The sequence below is a fragment of the Myiozetetes cayanensis genome, unplaced genomic scaffold (genome assembly GCF_022539395.1).
Source record: "Myiozetetes cayanensis isolate MyiCay16 unplaced genomic scaffold, myiCay2020 scf5-8, whole genome shotgun sequence".
In the NCBI taxonomy this organism is placed as follows: domain Eukaryota; kingdom Metazoa; phylum Chordata; class Aves; order Passeriformes; family Tyrannidae; genus Myiozetetes; species Myiozetetes cayanensis.
Window position 1 is genome coordinate 85,516,299 of NW_026087742.1, and position 19,105 is coordinate 85,535,403.

The 19,105-nt window shown below is 40.5% G+C and overlaps 1 protein-coding gene across 9 annotated transcripts in view; it reads right to left on the bottom strand.

Annotated features, from left to right (window-relative positions):
* The window catches only part of VWA3B (von Willebrand factor A domain containing 3B), a 66,625-nt gene extending 48,325 nt beyond the window's left edge, over positions 1 to 18,300 (bottom strand). For 5 of the 9 annotated variants that reach the window (XM_050333370.1, XM_050333369.1, XM_050333372.1 and 2 more), the window contains exons 1-7: positions 16,806 to 17,035; positions 14,956 to 15,177; positions 13,051 to 13,145; positions 10,475 to 10,725; positions 8,056 to 8,215; positions 2,849 to 3,018; positions 840 to 964 (exon numbers count right to left, since the gene is read on the bottom strand). In XM_050333370.1, coding sequence (XP_050189327.1) covers positions 840 to 964; positions 2,849 to 3,018; positions 8,056 to 8,215; positions 10,475 to 10,725; positions 13,051 to 13,145; positions 14,956 to 15,177; positions 16,806 to 16,845 — 1,063 coding nt within the window. In that variant the 5' untranslated portion in view covers positions 16,846 to 17,035. Of the gene's footprint in view, positions 1 to 839; positions 965 to 2,848; positions 3,019 to 8,055; positions 8,232 to 10,474; positions 10,726 to 13,050; positions 13,146 to 13,418; positions 13,450 to 13,590; positions 13,772 to 14,955; positions 15,178 to 16,805; positions 17,036 to 18,266 lie in introns of those variants that run through there. The other 4 variants (XM_050333367.1, XM_050333373.1, XM_050333374.1 and 1 more) reach the window with 4 other exon arrangements.
* Between the last annotated feature and the right edge of the window lie 805 nt (positions 18,301 to 19,105).

Consider the following 19,105-nt stretch of genomic DNA (forward strand, 5'->3'; position numbering starts at 1 on the left):
AAGCCACATATTTCCAAGTAGTGAGAAGAGGATAACATTTGTATCTTTGGGGCAACATCAATGCCACCAGCATAATGGGGATATGACCTATTAGAATAAAGAAGTCTGATGACTCCTGATATCTCAAGAAATATTTTTTTTTTTACCATCCTGCTGAGAAAGACATCGGGATTTGACACACAAAGCCTCACTTCACACTACAAACCTGTCTCCTCAAGTCCTGGCTGAAACCCCAGTCCAGTCCACTGAACACTTACCCAGAGGAAGTAGCACTGTAACTAGTAAGAAATTCACTGAGAGCTTTCTGCCCAACTCCACCCTGCAGTGAAACTGTTTATTTTGGTTTTTTCCTAGCGGGGTTTTTTTCATCTTTCTTCCCACAGCCACCACCATTTTACACTGCCTTCTACATGGTCACTTTACTGTGCTTTTAGCCTTTCTTTATGACAAATTCTTGAGAGGAGCAAGTTAACCTAATGTTGCTTTGATCCCCTTATACTATGTACAAACTTGGTTTATATTGATGCAGCTGTCGTATCATATGGTTTTCCACACTACTTGTCTTCCTTTCTGCCATTTCTCTATACATTTCCACAATGTTCTTCTCCCTTTTTTCACTTCTCTCTTATTCTCACATCACATCCTCTACTCTCGTCACTTCTCTCTTTTCTTTGCCCTCTCCTTGCCACCCACAGAATTTCCATTTGACCAGTCCTGTCCTTACCCCACCCACGTCTACAGAGGGTTTTTTTTTATACTCAGTAAGTGTCCTATATTACATTTCTATTCTGAAATTTCACTGAAAATACCAGCATAATCTTGTGTTTTATATTGTCTACCTAGTGGCATTCGCCCTTTCACTTTTCTGGAGTTCAGGGCAATTAGACCTTTTCCATCCTCTTCATATTTTAGAGCAGCTCCAGTAGCATGTCTGTAGTCATTCTTCTCAGCAAAAGCATGGAATCTGTAACACAAAATGAGTTTCCAACAGTGCACAAACTACATAAACACTTTCCTAGTTTTAAAGAGATTTATGTCACACATGCAAGAGCATAATGGTGTACAACTTCAGAATTATTTGCTAATCTATTAAAAATATCTAAACCTTCAACTACAATGAGGTAATGAATATTATCAAACTTCTTATATACATTTCTGTACCTTCTGAAGTCTTCTCATGTAGAACATTCTTTCATTTGGGTATTACTTGCTTCAAGGCACCTTACTTTTCAATTTCCTGGAAATCTATTTTTAATTAATGCTTTTAACATGCTGAGCAGGCATGTAATTTGAGATGTCTGAGATGACACTAACACCTTTTTATCAGATTATCCTCCCAGCTGAAAGCCTAACAGGAACATTTATTTCATTATCGACACACAAATCAGGATGACAAGCAGACTTCATTTACCCTCACTGTCAAAAGACAGAAGCTCTCAGAGCAGGAAAAAGATGCATTTCTAAAACAGAACTACATGAGAAAAAGGCTCAAGTCATGAAAAGCCCATGAACTGCACTGCTCCTATGGGAAAGCTGACTTGTAGACAGTTATTGGGCAAATATCTGCCAGCAAGATAATAATTGGCCCAGTAAGTCTCTGCAGCAAAGCTAGACTCATGCAAAAAGAAGACAGTGAGAATCATATCAAATGGAACAATTCCTCTCAGCTCCCTGCCACAACACTTTTTGCCTCTTTTTAGCATACAAGAAACATTCACTTTCCTTTAATAAAGGAGGTGAAAATTCTGCCAAAAGAAAAAGAAGGACAGTGACTGGCAATGTACCTGGTACCATGGAGGTACCACAGTTCTAAATGACCACAATCATTTTAAACGCACATCAGACCAGAGCAAACATAACACTTTCCCACAGTCTTGTTTTTGGCAGGCACTCCATCTCTTAAAAGCTACTTCTAAACACAGATGGCTATGAAAGAGCTAAGCAGCTGCCATCTTACCAATTCTCTGCTGTCATTTTGGAGATTTCTATTGTTGGAGGTCTTCCCACTTTTGCACAAACAACAGTAAACCAGAAAAAGCTACCAGCCATTTCACAAGTCTGTAACTTTTTGGTGGCTTCTGTTATGCAGACAAACACCTACTGACTCCTACTGCCCTCCTGCTGTTCAGCATGAGTTTGGTATTGTGGGGTTTTGTATTCGTTCATTTCTTTTCCTTATTTTGATATCAGAATCAAGATTTAAGTCCTCTTATCCCTTTCTACTGAATGCTGATTTTCACCACATGGCTGACTCCCAGGATAAAGTAGCCAACAAGCCATGTGGAATATATCAGTTTCCACCAATCATACCAAATGGATGCTAGAGAGCATGGTACAGAACTGCTTTTCCACACAACCATGCCAGATGAAGAACACCTCATCAATTTTCTGTTACTCCACGAACCACCCATTTAGGACAGGCATTTCCTTTACAGTAAATGTCTGTACGGCACTTGAGCCAAGAAAACTAGATCCTTTTCTGGTGCCTGTGGATACTACCAATGTACAAATAAATACAATAAAAACTTGTTTTAGTTTACGTTATGAACCTTTCCCCTGAACAATTTTTCAGACTCCAAAAGAGGGGCAGATGACAGTTTAGGATATAAAGAGGGAATGGCCTTTCTAAAAGCCAGTGAGCAAATACATGGAAAAAAGATGGTATATTTAAATAGGGCCTGCATTCTAGTCATGTCACTAAGACTATTTCCCCAATTTCCCCCAATCACTCACCGAACTGCTTTGTCTTATTTTCCTCATGGATTATATTCAGATATGTTCTGACACCATTCCTATCAGCAAAGCACTTTATGAGTACTGAAATCATTACTGCCCTTCTTTGTCATACCTGCCAGAGGCCAAGCGGCTCAGTTCCTTCAGGAAAATAATAGTTTCATCTTCCCTAGCATTGAAAGACACAGTGTTGATTGGACAGGGGCCATCAGAAACCTTCTCAAGGAGCAGCTGTTTTGTGTCCACTGGAACATCACCCACAGCAAAGTAATAAACGGCTTCAACCTGTCATTAAACAGAAAGAAAATTGGCAACTGGAAGACATTGTTTTACATAAATGTCTGGCATTTGTTCAAGCACTGTCCTCTGCCACATATTGGTAGGAAAAATTGGTAGAACTGATGCACTACTTGAGCGATAAGATTTTTAGACCTTTGGTTCTTCCTCTCATTTATGCTAATAATTCAAGTGAATTCCATACAAAATTTCCTGAAGTGAGAAGAGAACCTGACCCACAGCCCTCGGGTCTGATTCTGCCCAACACAACCCTCTTTCCACAGAAGTTAACTGAAACCAAAAAGAAGTGTAAGGAAGGATAAGGCTCTGTGCCACATTACACTTTTATGAAGAAACACGCTATGCTGGTGCCTTGCCAGGGATGAAAATCTGTAGGAATTTTTATACCAGACATAGTTTTACTGCCAGCATGTATTTTGAGGCTAGGAAAGATGCATTATTATTTGAATGCTACTGCTAGTATTTACAGATATTTTGTATTTTTTAAACTTCCCAAGCAGAGGGAGCTTGGCAGGTTTATATGGCCAAATATGCTTATATTCTGAAAATGTTATTGCAAGAAGAGAGAGAAGCTGAAGAAACACCCTTTAGGTATTGATTATTACATAATGAGGGATTTTATGTTACCTGCACTTACCCATGCTAACAATCCTCATGGTATGTTTCTTGAATTTTCACCATCATTAAAACCAAATTAAACAAACAGCTAACCCACAATGGCTTTCAGGACAATACATACAGCATATCAGTCCTATGTAATGATACATACCTAAATATCTAATAAATAGTTGCTTAACTGAAAAAATACACTTGAATACTCTCATGGTGCAGATCATCCTAAAACTAAGCCAAGGCACATGAAAAATAAGGAGCTGACTGGTGACAGGGAGCATGAGTTCACTAAGGGCAAATCATGGCTAACAAATTTGGTGACCTTCTACAACAGGATTACTGACCTCATCTACCTGGATTTATGCTAAGCATTTGACACTGTTCTGCAAGACATCTTTGTTTCTAATCTGGAGAGACAGGGATGTGATGGATGGACCACTCAGTGAATATGGCACTGACTGGATGTCGCACTCAAAGACTTACGGTCAACAGCTCGATGTCCAAGTGGAGACCAGCAGTAAATGGTGTTCCTCAGGGGTCAGTACTGGGACCAGCAACTTTTAACATCTTCACTGGTGACATGGACAGTGAGATTGAGTTTGTCAATGACACCAAGTTGTGCGGTGTGGTCAACACACTGGAGGGAAGGGATGCCATCTAGAGGCATGTGTGAACCTCATGAAGTTCAAAAAGGCCAAGTGCAAGGTCCTGCACCTGAGTCGGGGCGATCCCAAGCACAAGTAGAGGCTGGGTGGAGAATGGACTGACAGCAGTCCTCGGGTGAAGGACTTGGGTGTGTTGGCTGATGAGAAGCTCAATATGAGTCAGCAATGTGCACTCACAGCCCAGAAAGCCAGCCATGTCCTAGGCTGTACCAAAAGCAGCATGGTCAGTAGGTCCAGGGAAGTGAGTCTCATCCTCTACTCCACTCTCGTACTGGATTACTTCATCCAGCTCCAGGGTCCCCAACATAAGAAGGACATGGATCTGATAGAGCAAGTCCAGAGGAGAGCCATGAAGATGATCAGAGAGCTGGAGTACCTCTTTTCTGAAGACAGGCTGAAAGAGTTGTTCAGCCTGGAGAAGAGAAGGCACCTTCCAGTGTGTAAAGGGGCCTACATGAAAGATGGAGAAGGACTATTCACAAAGGCATGTAGTGAGTGATAAGATAAAGGGGAAGGACCTTAAGATAAAAGAGAATAGATCAGATATAAGGAAGAAATTCTTTACTGTGAGGGTGGTGAGGCACTGGAACAGGTTTTCCAGAGAAATTGTAGATGCCCCATCCCTGGAAGTGTTCAAGGCCAAGTTGGATGGGGCTTTGAGCAACCTGGTCTACTGGAAGGCATCCTTGTTATTAGCAGGGGGTTGGAACTGGATGATCTTTAAGGTCCCTTCCAAGCCAAACCATTCTGCGATTCCATGATTCTACAAATAAGACTAGGAATCCCTCTGGATGTGTGCCACAAAAGAGAAGACAACTATTTGAGTTCAGGATGCCACTTAGGAAATGTTTCTGTGCTCATACAATTTCATGCAGCAGTAAAGCAAATTCAGTATCACCTGCAAGTGTGCTCATACATTTCCTCTACTGCCTTTGATACTGATTTATATTTCAGTTCCCTGAGTCAACAGACTAGCACACGAACCTCTTTTGTCCAGTTTGTACTCAAAGCCTCCAGGCTGTAGGATCCCTGTACTATCCCACATCATAACTTTATGAATACAAACTGACATGGACTCCTGATTTCAGGCTTCCTCCCTCATCTACCTTTTGGCACAACTACTTAGGCTGTTGCTCAGCACTAGAAGACATCTCTTCCAAGCAGCAATCCAATCTTAGGCTAGAATAGGTAAATTAACAAAGCAGCACCTTGCCACCTCGAATTTCTCTTGGATTTTGTAAAGGGGTGAGACACCCCATGGGAGGCAGGGCCCATAGTTATAGGCTCCATTTGCTTGGTAGCAAGAAGGTCTGTGGTCAACCAGGTGTCCTAGGATCACCAATAATTCTAGACAAATACTAATGGTAAAGAGAAAAATGGTTGTGCTTCATTAAAATTCAAGATTAACAAAATACTTGTTAACTTCAGACAAAGGTGCACAGAAACAAAAAGAAAGAACAACTCTTGCAACTCTTGCACCTTGTTTTAGTTCAGTTTTACGAAGTTCTCTCTCTGCATCCTGCAGCTAAAAGCTATCTGAGCACTCACACAGATCTCCCAGATGAGACTCAGTTCTTGGACAATACCACATTTCTATCACTTTTGCTGAAGAGGCTCCTGGCCCGGAGGAGTGCATGCATATTGCACAACCACTTTTTCCTGTGTTCCTTCATATTCACATCTTTTCCACCTCCCTCCTAAGACTGCCAATAATTCATAAAGTTGATGTTCAATAAGAATAGAAATTTTCACGCTTTCTCACACTGCCTGCCTTTGCAACTTCTCAAAATGCTGACATTTGTCGGGCATAGCTGATACAGAACCTCATAAGAAAATTTTAAAAAATTGCTAACCACAGATAATTCACTCAACTTCAAACCCAGCAATGAAATACCACAAAGGAAATGTTCCTATACATTAGTAGGGAAAGGTTAAAACCTTTCAATTTAGTCCTTCATATTTTGAAAATTGTAATTCATACATTTAAACAGGCAAACAAACTTCATATAAGAACAGGACGAAGAACAAGATGAACAGTTCCTCAGTTTTCATCTTGGTGGGGAGGCATGTTTTGGATGGGTGATCCACACTTGGCAGAGTGGCACCTGTACAGAACCACAAGTTAGACACTGTGGATGCATCTGTGGCATGTAGAGCTCAAAGGAGCGCAATCTTACAGAAGACGACAGCTCATGAGGAAAGGAAATCTAAGGAGTTACCACACACGGGAAGAAAAGGCCAGCTAAAGGAATGACAGGAAGAGCCAGGTATAGGGGGAAAATAAGAGATATTCTTTTGGAGCAACTTCTTTTGATGAAGCCATTTCTGAGGAATGAGTCATTCATGACAGTTCAGTTACGTAGACAGCTTTTGCCTTGGACTGAATGGGGTCTCCACCAGCTGCAGTACAGTGACATTTGCACTCAAGTGAACTGCCAGTTAAGAATGATAATGACTCTATTTAGGAGTAATTGAAGGGTTTTTTTATGTTGAGCACCTGCCACAGTTGACTCCAGATTGCCCCTTAGCTCACCAATATCCAGACAAAAATAATAGACGTCATATTATTGGACAGATTTTAATTTCTGTTTATTCAAACAGAGAGCCACCAGGTCCAGCAAGACTTTTTTTCATCCAAACAATACTGAAATCTAAATATGGTCTTTTTAGTTATCCACCAGGAAATCAGTACTATACTGCATATTAAAAATGTTAATAAAATTTATGTAGGAGGCATTTTAAAAAGCAGTCATAAAAAAATCTGACTGGTGCACAATTTGTTCCTCACACAATTCCTTTTTTAATATCGGTTTCTAGACATCAAGGTTCATCTGGATAAGAATCCAGCAGCATAGAGAACCAGAAGGTAACTCAAGCTAAATTTACCTTCTCCTTCAAACTACATCCCAGAAAGAAATTTACAAAGGAGGTAGGACTGGATCTGTGCACAGGGATGGATGTTAGTGGTAGTTAACACTAATGATTCTACTCCATACACAGTAGGCACAATTTTCGATTAAGTTCAGGTATTAGGGAACTGAAAGAATGTACATTGTAAGCAAATGTCATAAAATATCTCTTTAACGATGCAAGTTTTAAGTGACTAGCTCAAATGATAGTATATATGTTTCATGTCTCGTGACTCTGCTATAATGAATTAAGTAATACGGTACTTTAGAAATTAACAGCATTTAACTGCAGGAATAACTGTGTATGACTTTGTCATGGAAGAAACTCTTAGTATAACCTGGCTGGTAAAAAAGGATTTGTGTATCCCTACCACGAATTAATGCTTACACAAATCTCTGTATTACTATTTTGGATTTGAAATATAATTTTTCATTAGCATGTTGGATACATAACAAAATAAAAATGGTTTCTCTGTCTTCAATAATGTTGTTACTAACAATTTTCTCACGAGCTTGAAGCTCTGAAAAATATATATAGCAAAGAAAGTGGAAGGGAAGATACTTTCTTTTTCCCTTAATGATTGAATACGTTATTTATTCTGGGTACTCTAGAAAAGAAAATAAACAAGTTTCTGCATTCAAAATACAGTACATTTACATAAACAGGCCATCAGTAAGCATAGTATGCAGCTACACTTCTGGGGAAAAAGAAAAACCTTTCCAAATGCTGTCATTAATATTTATCTTTGCAACATTCATCAGGGCAAATCACAGCAGCCAGTCTGGCATTGTATATTCTTGGATTTACTTGAGGCTTCTGAAAAGATGTATGAGCTTACCGCCTCATCACCCATGGCTTCCAGCAGGGCTTCAGCAGAGTTGGTATGGCTGACAGCTGTCATATGGTCCAGCTTCCAGAGCCACATAACAGCAGCCTTTACAGTATGCTCAGACACAGGAGTAGGTTTCTGTTGCCACTTCATAAGATCCTGTGCAGCCCTGAAAATGAGATTAACTATAAATCAGAAATAGTGAGAATAATGCTGGCAGAACAAGAGAGCAGAGCTCTGCTATTATAACAATTCTTTTATATTCTTAAGTAATAATTACACTATACCACAGATACTAAATCTAGACTTGAAATAAAAGAAGCAGAGGGAAAATAACATAATTAGAAAAAATACTGTAGTTATATATGATTTTTTTGAGAAAACTGTTTCCAAAGTAGGGTCAGAAGACCTAAAGTATGTCAAAAAGAGTTCCTGATTTGTATCTCCTTTTAACATAAAAACTCAATCAGGTTTTTAAAATACGTGCATGAAAAAAAAGAAGTGTCTTCTACAGGTCTCGTTCCACAACTTGCTGCACAACCTTTGTGTTAGACCAGTTTAACTGACACTTTTTTTTCTAGTAAGGTTGATCTTTAGCTACCTATCAAAAATGAAATTTGTGATGTTAAGCTTTTTGATATTTTAGTTGTTAAAGGGTTTAGTCTTAATGGAAGAAGTACAAAGCAAATGAGCTTGTTTGCCTGTGCACTTATACATAAAAAGACTTAAAGGAACTAAAAAACCAACTGATTCCAGTATCTGTGACATTCCATTAAGCACTATTTTGAAGAGTTTCCTGCAAACCTAAAAGACAAATATGTATCCCAAGATTCTTTTAAACTAATAATTTATATGCTGCATTATCTTTTATCTCTCTCCCACAAAACCAAATGAATTTATGAACTTAATAATTATGTCTCAATTTTGAATTGGTTTTGCAGTTAATTTTTAAAGAAATAGTTATCTGTTGTTCTCAAAAGCTATGGAAGTTATCCACTTTGGAAGTTATCTACTTTGGAAAATAACTACTTTTGCAACAGGTGGCCCAAAGAAACTGTGGATGCCCCAATGCTGGAAATGTTCAAGGTCGGGTTGGATGGGGCTTTAAGCAGCCTGGTCTGGTTAGTGTCCCAACCCATGGCAGGGGCATTGGAGCTAGATGGTCTTTAATGTCCCTTCCAACCCAAACCATTCCATGTTTCTATTATTCGTTTTTTCAAGTCTCAGTTGTATCACAATCTAGAGAGTTAAGATAGAGCAGTGGAGCAATAAAAATCTCTTAGAAAATGCTTGCGTAAAATAACATTAAGAATCACAGTGCAGTTGCAAGTTAGCATTGTGGAACCAATTTGAACATTATATGAACTAATTTGTGCATATTTTTTCCACTAATCTATCCAAACCCAATCTTACAAGTTCAAACTTTTATGTATATGAGAATTTTTGCAGAGATAGGCAAAATTTGAATATCTGCTTCTATTCTTCTATTTGTAACTAAACGCTAATTCATTCACTCCTTTTAGGGAACAAGAGCTTGCCTTTTGTTATGGAAATCTACTATTGTTTCCTAGTTCTGCTACTGATTTCTGTGACCATGGAAAGCTATAGAAATACAAAAGGCTATGCCTATGGCACTTGGTGGAGGTTAATTTAGGTGTAAGGCAGAAACCCATAATGCCTAAAGATACAAGAATGCCTAGGTGGTCAGATAGGACCTCACTTTTTCACTCTCGAATACTTCAATGCCTGAAGGGCACTACTGCTGTTGTAAAGTCCACCTATTTTTCTGGGTTTCTGTGCATGCATCAATATTTGGGTTCTGTTCCTCTTCACCTGTTCCTCATGGTAACAGTGGTCTTATTTTAAATGGAAGTAGCAAATTCAAGTGACTAGGGGTGGATCTTGCTGGAAAACCTATAGATATGAGCATGACATGAATCATGACAATTTACAGTCCAGGAAGCATCTTATACAAATACATGTCTATATAATATGCAACTCCTTTCTATTCTCCAGCAATGGGCCAACATGGACTTCTTTGTTCAGCTTGGAGAAGGCTCTGGGCAGATCTGATTGTGGCCTTTCAGCACTTAAAGGGACTTATAAGAAAAATTGGAAGAGATTTTTTAGTAGGGCCTGTAGCAATAGGAGAAGGGGTGATGGTTTTAAACTAAAAGAAAGTAGATTCAGACTAGATATAGGGAAGAATTTTTTTACAGTGAGGGTACTGAAACACAGGAACACGTTGCCCAAAGAGGTGGGAGATGCCTTATCCCTGGAAACATTCAAGGTCAGGCTGGATGGGGCTTTGAGCAACATGATCCAGTGGAACATGTTCCTGCTCATTGCAGGGGTATTGGACCAAATGACCTTCAAAGGTGTCTTCTAACCCAAACCACTCTAAGATTCTATGATTCTTTCTGCTTACCAAATGAGGTTGAATCTGGCAATTTGGATCACCTGTTCCGCAAGTACCATAGAAAGTGCATCCCGACATAGATCAAATTCAGTTGGAGCTGCAGTGCCAAAATCCAAAACAATGACAATGCACCGTTCTTGAATCACTCCAAATATCTGTCGGCTCTCACTGGTTAACCATTCCATTCGCTGCTTATACAGCTCAATAGCTCCCATTAGACAATCCACAAAATGAAGAATCAGTTCTTTTTTGGCTGTCAGCTTTATTCAAATAAGGGAGAGAAGGAAATTGAACATCAAAACAAATAATACAAATGCAGCCCCAAGCTTAGCACAGCTGCAATAGCTGGTTTGCAAGTGTCAGATATGCCAACCAAGTAACAACCTATTTTCCTTCCACTATTTCAAGAGCAAATACTTGACAAATGCATCTAAGCTATAAAGAAAAGGCACTGCATTTTGTTCCTAATTGCTTTTCATAATCTTTTTATATGAGCATGGGACAGTGCCAGTGGGTTGTCTGACTTGTCTGTCTCAAAACTGGAGCAATTAGAATGAGCTGAACACAGTCTAGGATGTAGAAAGGGCTGCAGAGCAGATGGGTGAACAAACAAGACAGAGAAACTTTGTACCTTCTCAGACTAGAATTTTGATTGGCCCTTAAAATTTTTTTACAGCAATACAAGGGAGCATACGGTTTGGTTTTGGGGCACTTCAATCTCCACCTTGTCTTTAGCATTTGAAAGGAAAATGCAAAATGTTTCTTGTTTGTACTATTATCTCACAAAAAATAGCCAGCATTACAGATTAACTATTTTCAGGTAGGTGCTTAAACAAATTTAGTTCGGATAACTGCAATCAACAACTAAAACTTCCCATGCTATTTCAGAAATGTAAGAAAAATCTAGATTCAGTATTAAAATTAAAAACAGCAGATCCTCCCTATGAATACATGTATATACATTCACCATGGCCTGTGGGTTTAAAAATGCACCACAGACTCCAGTAAAGATATTCCCCCAAAATCTCTGATCCACGTGAGCCAACTTACTGATTGCCTTCTATCTCTAACTGCCTTTCTGGAACTAAGTACAAAACCTTGGAGATACAAATGTTTTTAAACAAGTATATTTCTCAGGGAGAAGTAATTTTCTGTGTCAGTCTGCACACTTCTCCCTCTCATTTGTATTTTTCTGTGTTCTTTAATATCAGCTAGTGCCCTGTAATGTGCCTCCCAGATACAGAGTCTCAGGCAGTCTGCCAAAGGAATGTAGGCCTGGGAAGGAGCATTTAGAAATTCAGTTTCCTCCTATGACAGTCAGACTCATACAGAGAAGCTTATTGCACTACACTGACCAAACTCCATCTTAAAATAAAGAAGTTTTCTTGTAATACCCTCTTACTTGTATTTAGCCAGTCCAGATTTCCATTTCTCTGAGGGTTGGAAAACTTCTGACTGTCTAGCTGAATTTTATTCATGGCAATTCATACCCATTTATTTTTGGACTAGCATGCCTTTTAGCATAGAAAACCATAGTTTTCTCTATCCCTGTCATTTGCCTTTCTGTAGCATTCAAGGGCAATAACACTGCCCTTCATCAGTCTTCATCAGACTTACATTTCAGCATCAACCAAGCCCTCTTATAAGATCAGCCCTCCATTGCAGTTCATCCTACTAGCTCTTCCCAGTACTAGCTCCAGTTTGAATTGCTTCATTTCAGCCTGTGGTAATTATACACAATATTGTACACAATATCCTAAATGAGATCTGACCAGATCTTGTATAGTGGCAAAAATGTTTTTGCTGCTGCTCACAACATGTCTTAAGATTAAAAGACATTATGTAGATATCTCATATGGGGAAAAAATGAGGGAAAAAGGCTTCCTGAACTGGTTCTTTACCCTTGTGCTTCAGAAGTCACTCTAGTCATCAGAAAAAATGACAAGCCATTTTATTTTGTAAAATCCTTTATAAATTAACTCCCTCCCTTCCCAGCTCACAGGCACATCTCTTCAATCAGAATCTGTTCTCTTAACAATGGGGCCGCCAGCAGCTGTTGCTAAGACATTCCGTAGAACATAAGCCTGGGCAGAGATCCAGCTAGCTGTCTCTATAGAATAGGCTGAGCCTTTTGTGACCTGCTGGCACTAAGCAAAGTAGTGCTTTGCATTGGCAATGACAGCGCATTTTGTCTTCTTATTTCAGCATCCTGATTTGTTCTATTGATTATGATTTTATTTTTTTTTTTAACTCATTCTGAGCATCTTCTTTTTAAGGGTTCCCTCTTTCAAGACAGGGTAAATGTTGCTTAGAAACTGCATCTTGTCTGGAAAAGATTTACTGCAATGCTGCAGCAAGGCAAGAGCATAAGAATTTGAAACGAAAAAAGATAGCTAGCTTTTCTACCACTGATGGTTATCACTAACAGTTTGACACAAAAGAAGAAAATATTATCAAAAGATAAAGTTCTCACAAAGAATTTAAGTACTTTATTACACAGGGAGGCAGTTTAGTCATATTATTCTGCCACAGTGATAATAACTTTTAAGTGCACAGGGACGTTACCACAAGTCAGCCACACTTACATTATAGACGCTGCCATCTTGTGCTCTCTTGTACTGAGGAAACAGACCATCTGCGTACCGAGAAGCCACAGGTTTCCCCAAGGTGGTCACATAATCTACGGTAAAATTTACAAGAGATCAAGCTGCTAATCTTTAGGACTACTTCAAACAGATATTTTTCAGGCTGATGTGTATATCATCTGTATGAGGCACATGCATCAGTATTGAGCCCTTGACATTAAGAAACTTGAGAGAAATTCTGGTTTTGTTTTACAGTTATTTTCTTTCTATATCTATGATGGGGCCCTGAGGCCTTCAACAGGCCCTCACTGCCCTCATCAGCCTCAGCTGGGGTTTCTAGGTGCATTACAGAGAGTTTCATAGCATACATCAGGCCTGGGCATACAGTCTTTGCTCTAGCCATGTCGTAGATGTAGCTGTCTCAAGTTCTGCTAGTGGACCTCTCTCCTGGGTAGATCTCTCAGCCCTGTATTACAGCCTGTCTGCAGTTCTGTTTAATGGATACTCTAAGACCTGTGTGATGGCCTTGACTCGTCTTACCTCTGGCTCCATCTCCTGTTGCTCCTGGCTGCACTCCCTGGCTGGGCCCTAGACATGGTTAATCAGCTGACCCTGCTGCAGGACTGCATTCTGTTCAGTGAGGGCACTGCCTGGGCTGCAGTCCCTTTTTGGTTCCTGGCTCACTCTGCCTCCATAGAGCAGCCCTGCTTTTGCTGCTCCCTGATAGTTTAGTCAGAAGTGGGGAAAACCCCCACATCTAATTATTTATAGGCCAAAAAGCTACATGGAACTTTAATAAATACATGGGACATTTAATAAATGAGAGGTTTAGGCAATCTCACAACAGGACTTGCAAATATTTGTCTGTCAAACAAAATACAAAATCTGGTACAGATAATGCTGTTCTCTTACACAACTAAATGGGTGCAGAATTGAGTGCATCTAAGGAAAAGGTTGCATTCTGCTCTTTCAGTAGCTAGAAATCTTCTACAGGATCACCACCGATAGGAAAACATTAGGGGTGGGAACATTTAACGTCATAAAGCAGCTATCTGTACAGCATGCTGCCTTGCCTAGCCAGTACATTCTGCTCCTAACACTGTGACAACTTTCATCCTGCTTAACAGCTTCTTCTTCGTCTGCAGTATACAGGATTTCAGGAACTGCACTGGTGATCTCCGAATGCCCCATGTACACAGGCCAGCCAAAATCTTAAATTATGCAACCTAGAACAATTGCAATACATTAAAATTCCTACTTCTCAGGCAGCAAGCTGTTCAAAGAAAGGAATATCTTACCATGCTCTGCAAAGCACCATTATGGCAGTGGTTAATAATTATTAGCAAACTCTTCCCCTCCAGCTGTCAGATAACTGCAAAGGAACATTTTTCTATAGCCCGACTTTGCACGAAAAGCAGACTGAATTCTAATTAAACTGCTTCCTTAAAGCTGAATACCTGGAAGTACTATACTATTCCCAAGCAGGTTAGCTAACCCTGATGATCAATAGTAGATTGCAGATTATGGCATGACATACATTATATTTGCAATGTGAAAACAGATAGAGATCTTATCACATGCTATTTGCAGGAAAAATACTAGCAGCCTCAGCAGCATGAGTTACTGCCCACTACAGCTAAATTGGACAGGATGTGAATGGGAGCCCGGGTAAAGCAACACTACAGTTGAGTAAGGAAATCCCTTCTCAGATCTAAGGCAGATGAAGTGTCTCAGTCCTCTGAACTGGCAATGCCAGCAACTATGGATACAGCTTCCCTTTCTGCCATTATCATAAGAGACAACGCAAAAATCTGCAATGTGTACATTGGGGTGCAAAATTAGTGCGACCCTACAGACTACTCAAAGTCAGGGAGTTTATTATCCTATTATTGATTTGTCTTATACCTTTCCTGTGCTGGAATCCAACCTGTGACAAAATCTGGGAGAGGGATAATTTGTTTCTTTTGAGACCATAACGTTGAAGCCATTCAGAAGATGAAACGAGGGATTGTACGTCTGTGCTCCACTGACTGACTGTCAGTCTCCTTTCCTTCTCATTTGATTCCTTCCTGTGGGCCTCATGGGAATCTTCAAGATCTTGTCTGTGCTTTGAATCAAAGGCATCTACTGTAAAGATAAATGAGGGAAACACAACATTTATACTTTAACCAAACAATTCCAAAACCAAATGAAACTAATTATCTCCTTTCTTCACCTATATTTCTTGGTCCTCTGTACATATATAGCTCACCTCTTGTTTTCTTTTTTTATAATAAACAATGTTCTTAGTGTAGAAAGTTGCTCTCAGTTCGATATATCTACTTGCTGCTATATCTTTTAATTAATTCATATACATTTATCTTCAATTTATTAAAGTAAATGTCTCTTCTATGCTGAAATTCAAGCCCTGAAATCTAAGGCTCGTTTGCCAAATGGAATTTCTTCCAGCTCCTAAGACATCTCTCCTAAGTCTTGGGAATCAGAACTCATAATAGGCGTTGGAAGATTGTCAGACCATAACTACATGCACATTTAGTAGCATTATGCAATAAACACAGATTTCCTAGCACATATACATTGAAGTCCTACCATAAGCAATAGCAACGCCTGCAGCAGATCCTGACTTTACTGCAAGGCTTGTGAAACTCCCTCTCCTCACACAATTTTCCTCAAGTGTAAATGATGGTTCTGGCAATATCTGCTCTGGGCTGTGAGGTATCATGCGCATGCACAGAAAATCATGAAAATGAAGGTCCATTTTAATTTTAAGTTCTACAGACCATGGAATACATCTCAGCACCGATGTATAGTTGGCTGGACCAGCTCTGCTTGCATCTGGCAGCAGAGCCAGCCCAGAGCACAGAGTGGCTGAGGCAGAAATGGAAGCAATGACAACAGTAATGCCTTCTGTTCCTCAGCACAGAGGTTCTAGGAGGACCTTGGTATTTCCTGTTCATTCCAAATATCCTCTGCACGAGTTAAGCTGGCTCTAGTTGATTAAATACCCTTGCTGTATCTAAGTGTACTTTCTGTGGACTTTGAAATTTTCCCCAGCATCATCTGGTATATCTGAGCTCTCTGTTACCCATATACTGTAAGTTGCCTGTAAATGTACTGCATGCATCAAACTGGTCCAAAATACAAATGGTACTTTAATCTTTAATGACTACAAAATAACCTTCAGTCTAGTACAGAATATGATCAGAACTCTCTGCTAAGATCAAATATTATAAAAACTGACCTGGTTACAAAAGTTCATTAGATAGTTCCTCAGTTAACACTACATACAGGAAATGAGACTCTATCGTCAGAAATCATGTTTCAGTGACAGAGGGCTTCTATACAGTGTAGACTGGCACCAGCTCTTTCAAAGTCATCAGTCCTACAAGCAGGGTGCTGGGCTAGCATGCCTGTAGACATTGGCATTTTACCAGCTTTTCTCCTTTGCACCACACAGAAGCAATAGCAGCAACAGATGTTAACTCTAGAGAGAGGCAGGTGAAGGTTTGCAGCTCCTCGAGCTCTGTATACACTCAGGCATTGTTTGCAGTCACTTGAAGAATCATTCCCAGTTTCCTTCTTCTAAAACAAATGAAAGCAAGCACAGCACCCCAAACACAGCCCAGGGAAGAGCGGCACAGCTTCAGAGTGGCTTGTACACAGCTAGCAGCATGCACACCACAAAGTTTCAAAGGAAACTGGAAATCATCTGGGAAAATATGGAATCTATGCAAAAACAGTGCTGAAATACTCACAGTCACTCCAGGCAATTCTCTTAGATGTACTGGCAGTCATGACAGATCTCTTGATTGGCAGCTCCTCTCTGCTTTCTTCTTAAACACTGAGGAATTATTATGTTTTAAGAAATTTAAAATATTGCCATGCACAGGTCAATATGAATTGGAGATGAGCTCCACAGGTACAGCCAATAATAAACTGCAGAAGGATGAGATCAAGATTTTCCTCATGAGATCCAGATTTTTCTCCAGAAAAATAATAGCATAAAGTAAAAAGAATAGCTACTTCCCATGTCAAGAAAGGCTGAAGTCAAATTTGACCATGAGACCCATACTCAAACAAGAGAAAGTAGGATATTGGTAATATCATTTTCCTTCCTTCACTCTAAATTATCATAAAAAAGAGACAATATACTAGAAAAAATCAGTGTGGTGTTTTGGCCTGCTGGCAGCTGGTTGTATTATATTTTATTATTGCTTTGCAGTATACCTTACCTTTGCTATAATCCAATTTATGACTAAACCTGGGAGTATCTGAGACACAATTTTGTGAAGAGATTCATAACTTTGCCTATAAGACTACAAGATGATTCACAAAGAAAAAGAACTATGTGTGTATACATGTTACATGAATGTGGTATAAGGGCCAACTGTGAATAAGACACAGCATATGGACAGAAAACAAAACACCAGACAAAGCAAGGTAGCATATATTGGCTGAGTGTACTGCTTTGAGACATCATGCTTTGCCGTTTACTTGGTTCTTCTTTTAATAAATAAGAGGAATGAATGAGGGATATTTATGAATCACTAGCAGGCACAGCTGTTAGCTATTGTTGTCAAGCAGTTTTTCCCACAGGAAAAGAAAAAATGGGATAAAATATTAACCCAAGGACTTAGTCTCCTCCCTCTTTCTTTATTACAGAATGGAACATGCTATTTATTCCGCTCATATGGGTTTAAATACCCATAGGGAAACATATAAACCATTCCAGTCTTTGTCCGGTTCATGCAGAAAGACATGAAGAGTGTAAAAGGCAGGGAGGACTTTAAAAAAACAGGACTGTTCTGCACCCTAACTTCCCAGGTGTTGTGCAGAAGATGCTCCCCAAGTAGCACAGCCCCTGACGAGCCTAGACTTGGAATCAGCATAATAAAAGGGAGCCCTTGCCACAGGGGAGCCATGGCAGAAAATAGCCTTAGTGAATGGGCATAGCAACCACCAAGCTCGTGCCATTTCTCTCTTAGAATGCAGAAATAGTGCCACAACACTCTCACAGTAGTAGCACACATTTCAGGCAGCAGCCTGCATCAGAGAGCGAATCCCAGGTGCCATCACATTTTCCAGATTCCCAGGGGTGTAGCCTCCAGCTCCACCCTCAGCTGCTTGAACAGCACCTGGATGTGAAACTGTCTCTGTATGAAAAGGAGCATTTGAAAGGAGACAAAGCAACTTTCAACAGAAACTGCAAGTTTTACCTCAAGTCTTGGAAACAGCAAGTTCAAAACCAATGACAGCTGGGATAACCTTCAGCCCAAGATCTGAATCCAAACAGGTTATTTTCAAATGAGTTCATCTGGGCACCTCTATGCTTTCCACTCTGGGCAGTGCAAACAAACCACAAAAGCCTTCACCCAGCACCTGCTCAGATTTTGTAACACACGTGTGGATGGCAGTATTTGCTGAGGCCATTCCACCTGGCTGCCCCTCACAGGTGGGAATGCCTCAGGAAAGCACACGCCCTACAGCCCAAGAGACACCACACACCATCCGAAATGCTGAACTCCCTGTGAAAGGAGTGTGGGGGGCTGAGGTGGGTGGCTGCCCACTGCAGAAATTGAATCACAGAATCACAGAATGGGAAAGGTTGGAAGGGACCACAGCAGATCATCTGGTCCAACCTCCCTGCTCAAGCAGGGTTGTCCCAGAGCACATGGCACAGGATTGCATCCAGACAATTTTGGAATATCTCCAGAAGGGAGACTCCACAACCCCTCTGGACAATCTGTTTCTGTGCATCAGTTTCTGCCTGTTGCCTCGTGTCGTAGTGATTGGCAACACCGAGAAGAGCCTGGCTGCATCCTCCTGGCACCCCCCTTTAGATATTCATACACACTGATGAGGTTCCCTCTCAAACGGGTCAGAGGGGTCAAAACCCCAGCGGGGCCTGAGGAAGCGGGGAGTGCGGAGCAAGGGCCAGGGTGAGGCACGGCCATGCCACTCACCGGCGCTGCGCCCTCGCAGCGGCCACCTGAGGTAACCGGCCGCGTCCCCGGATACGCCGCATGGAAACGGGCGGGGAAGGGAAGCCGGGGCC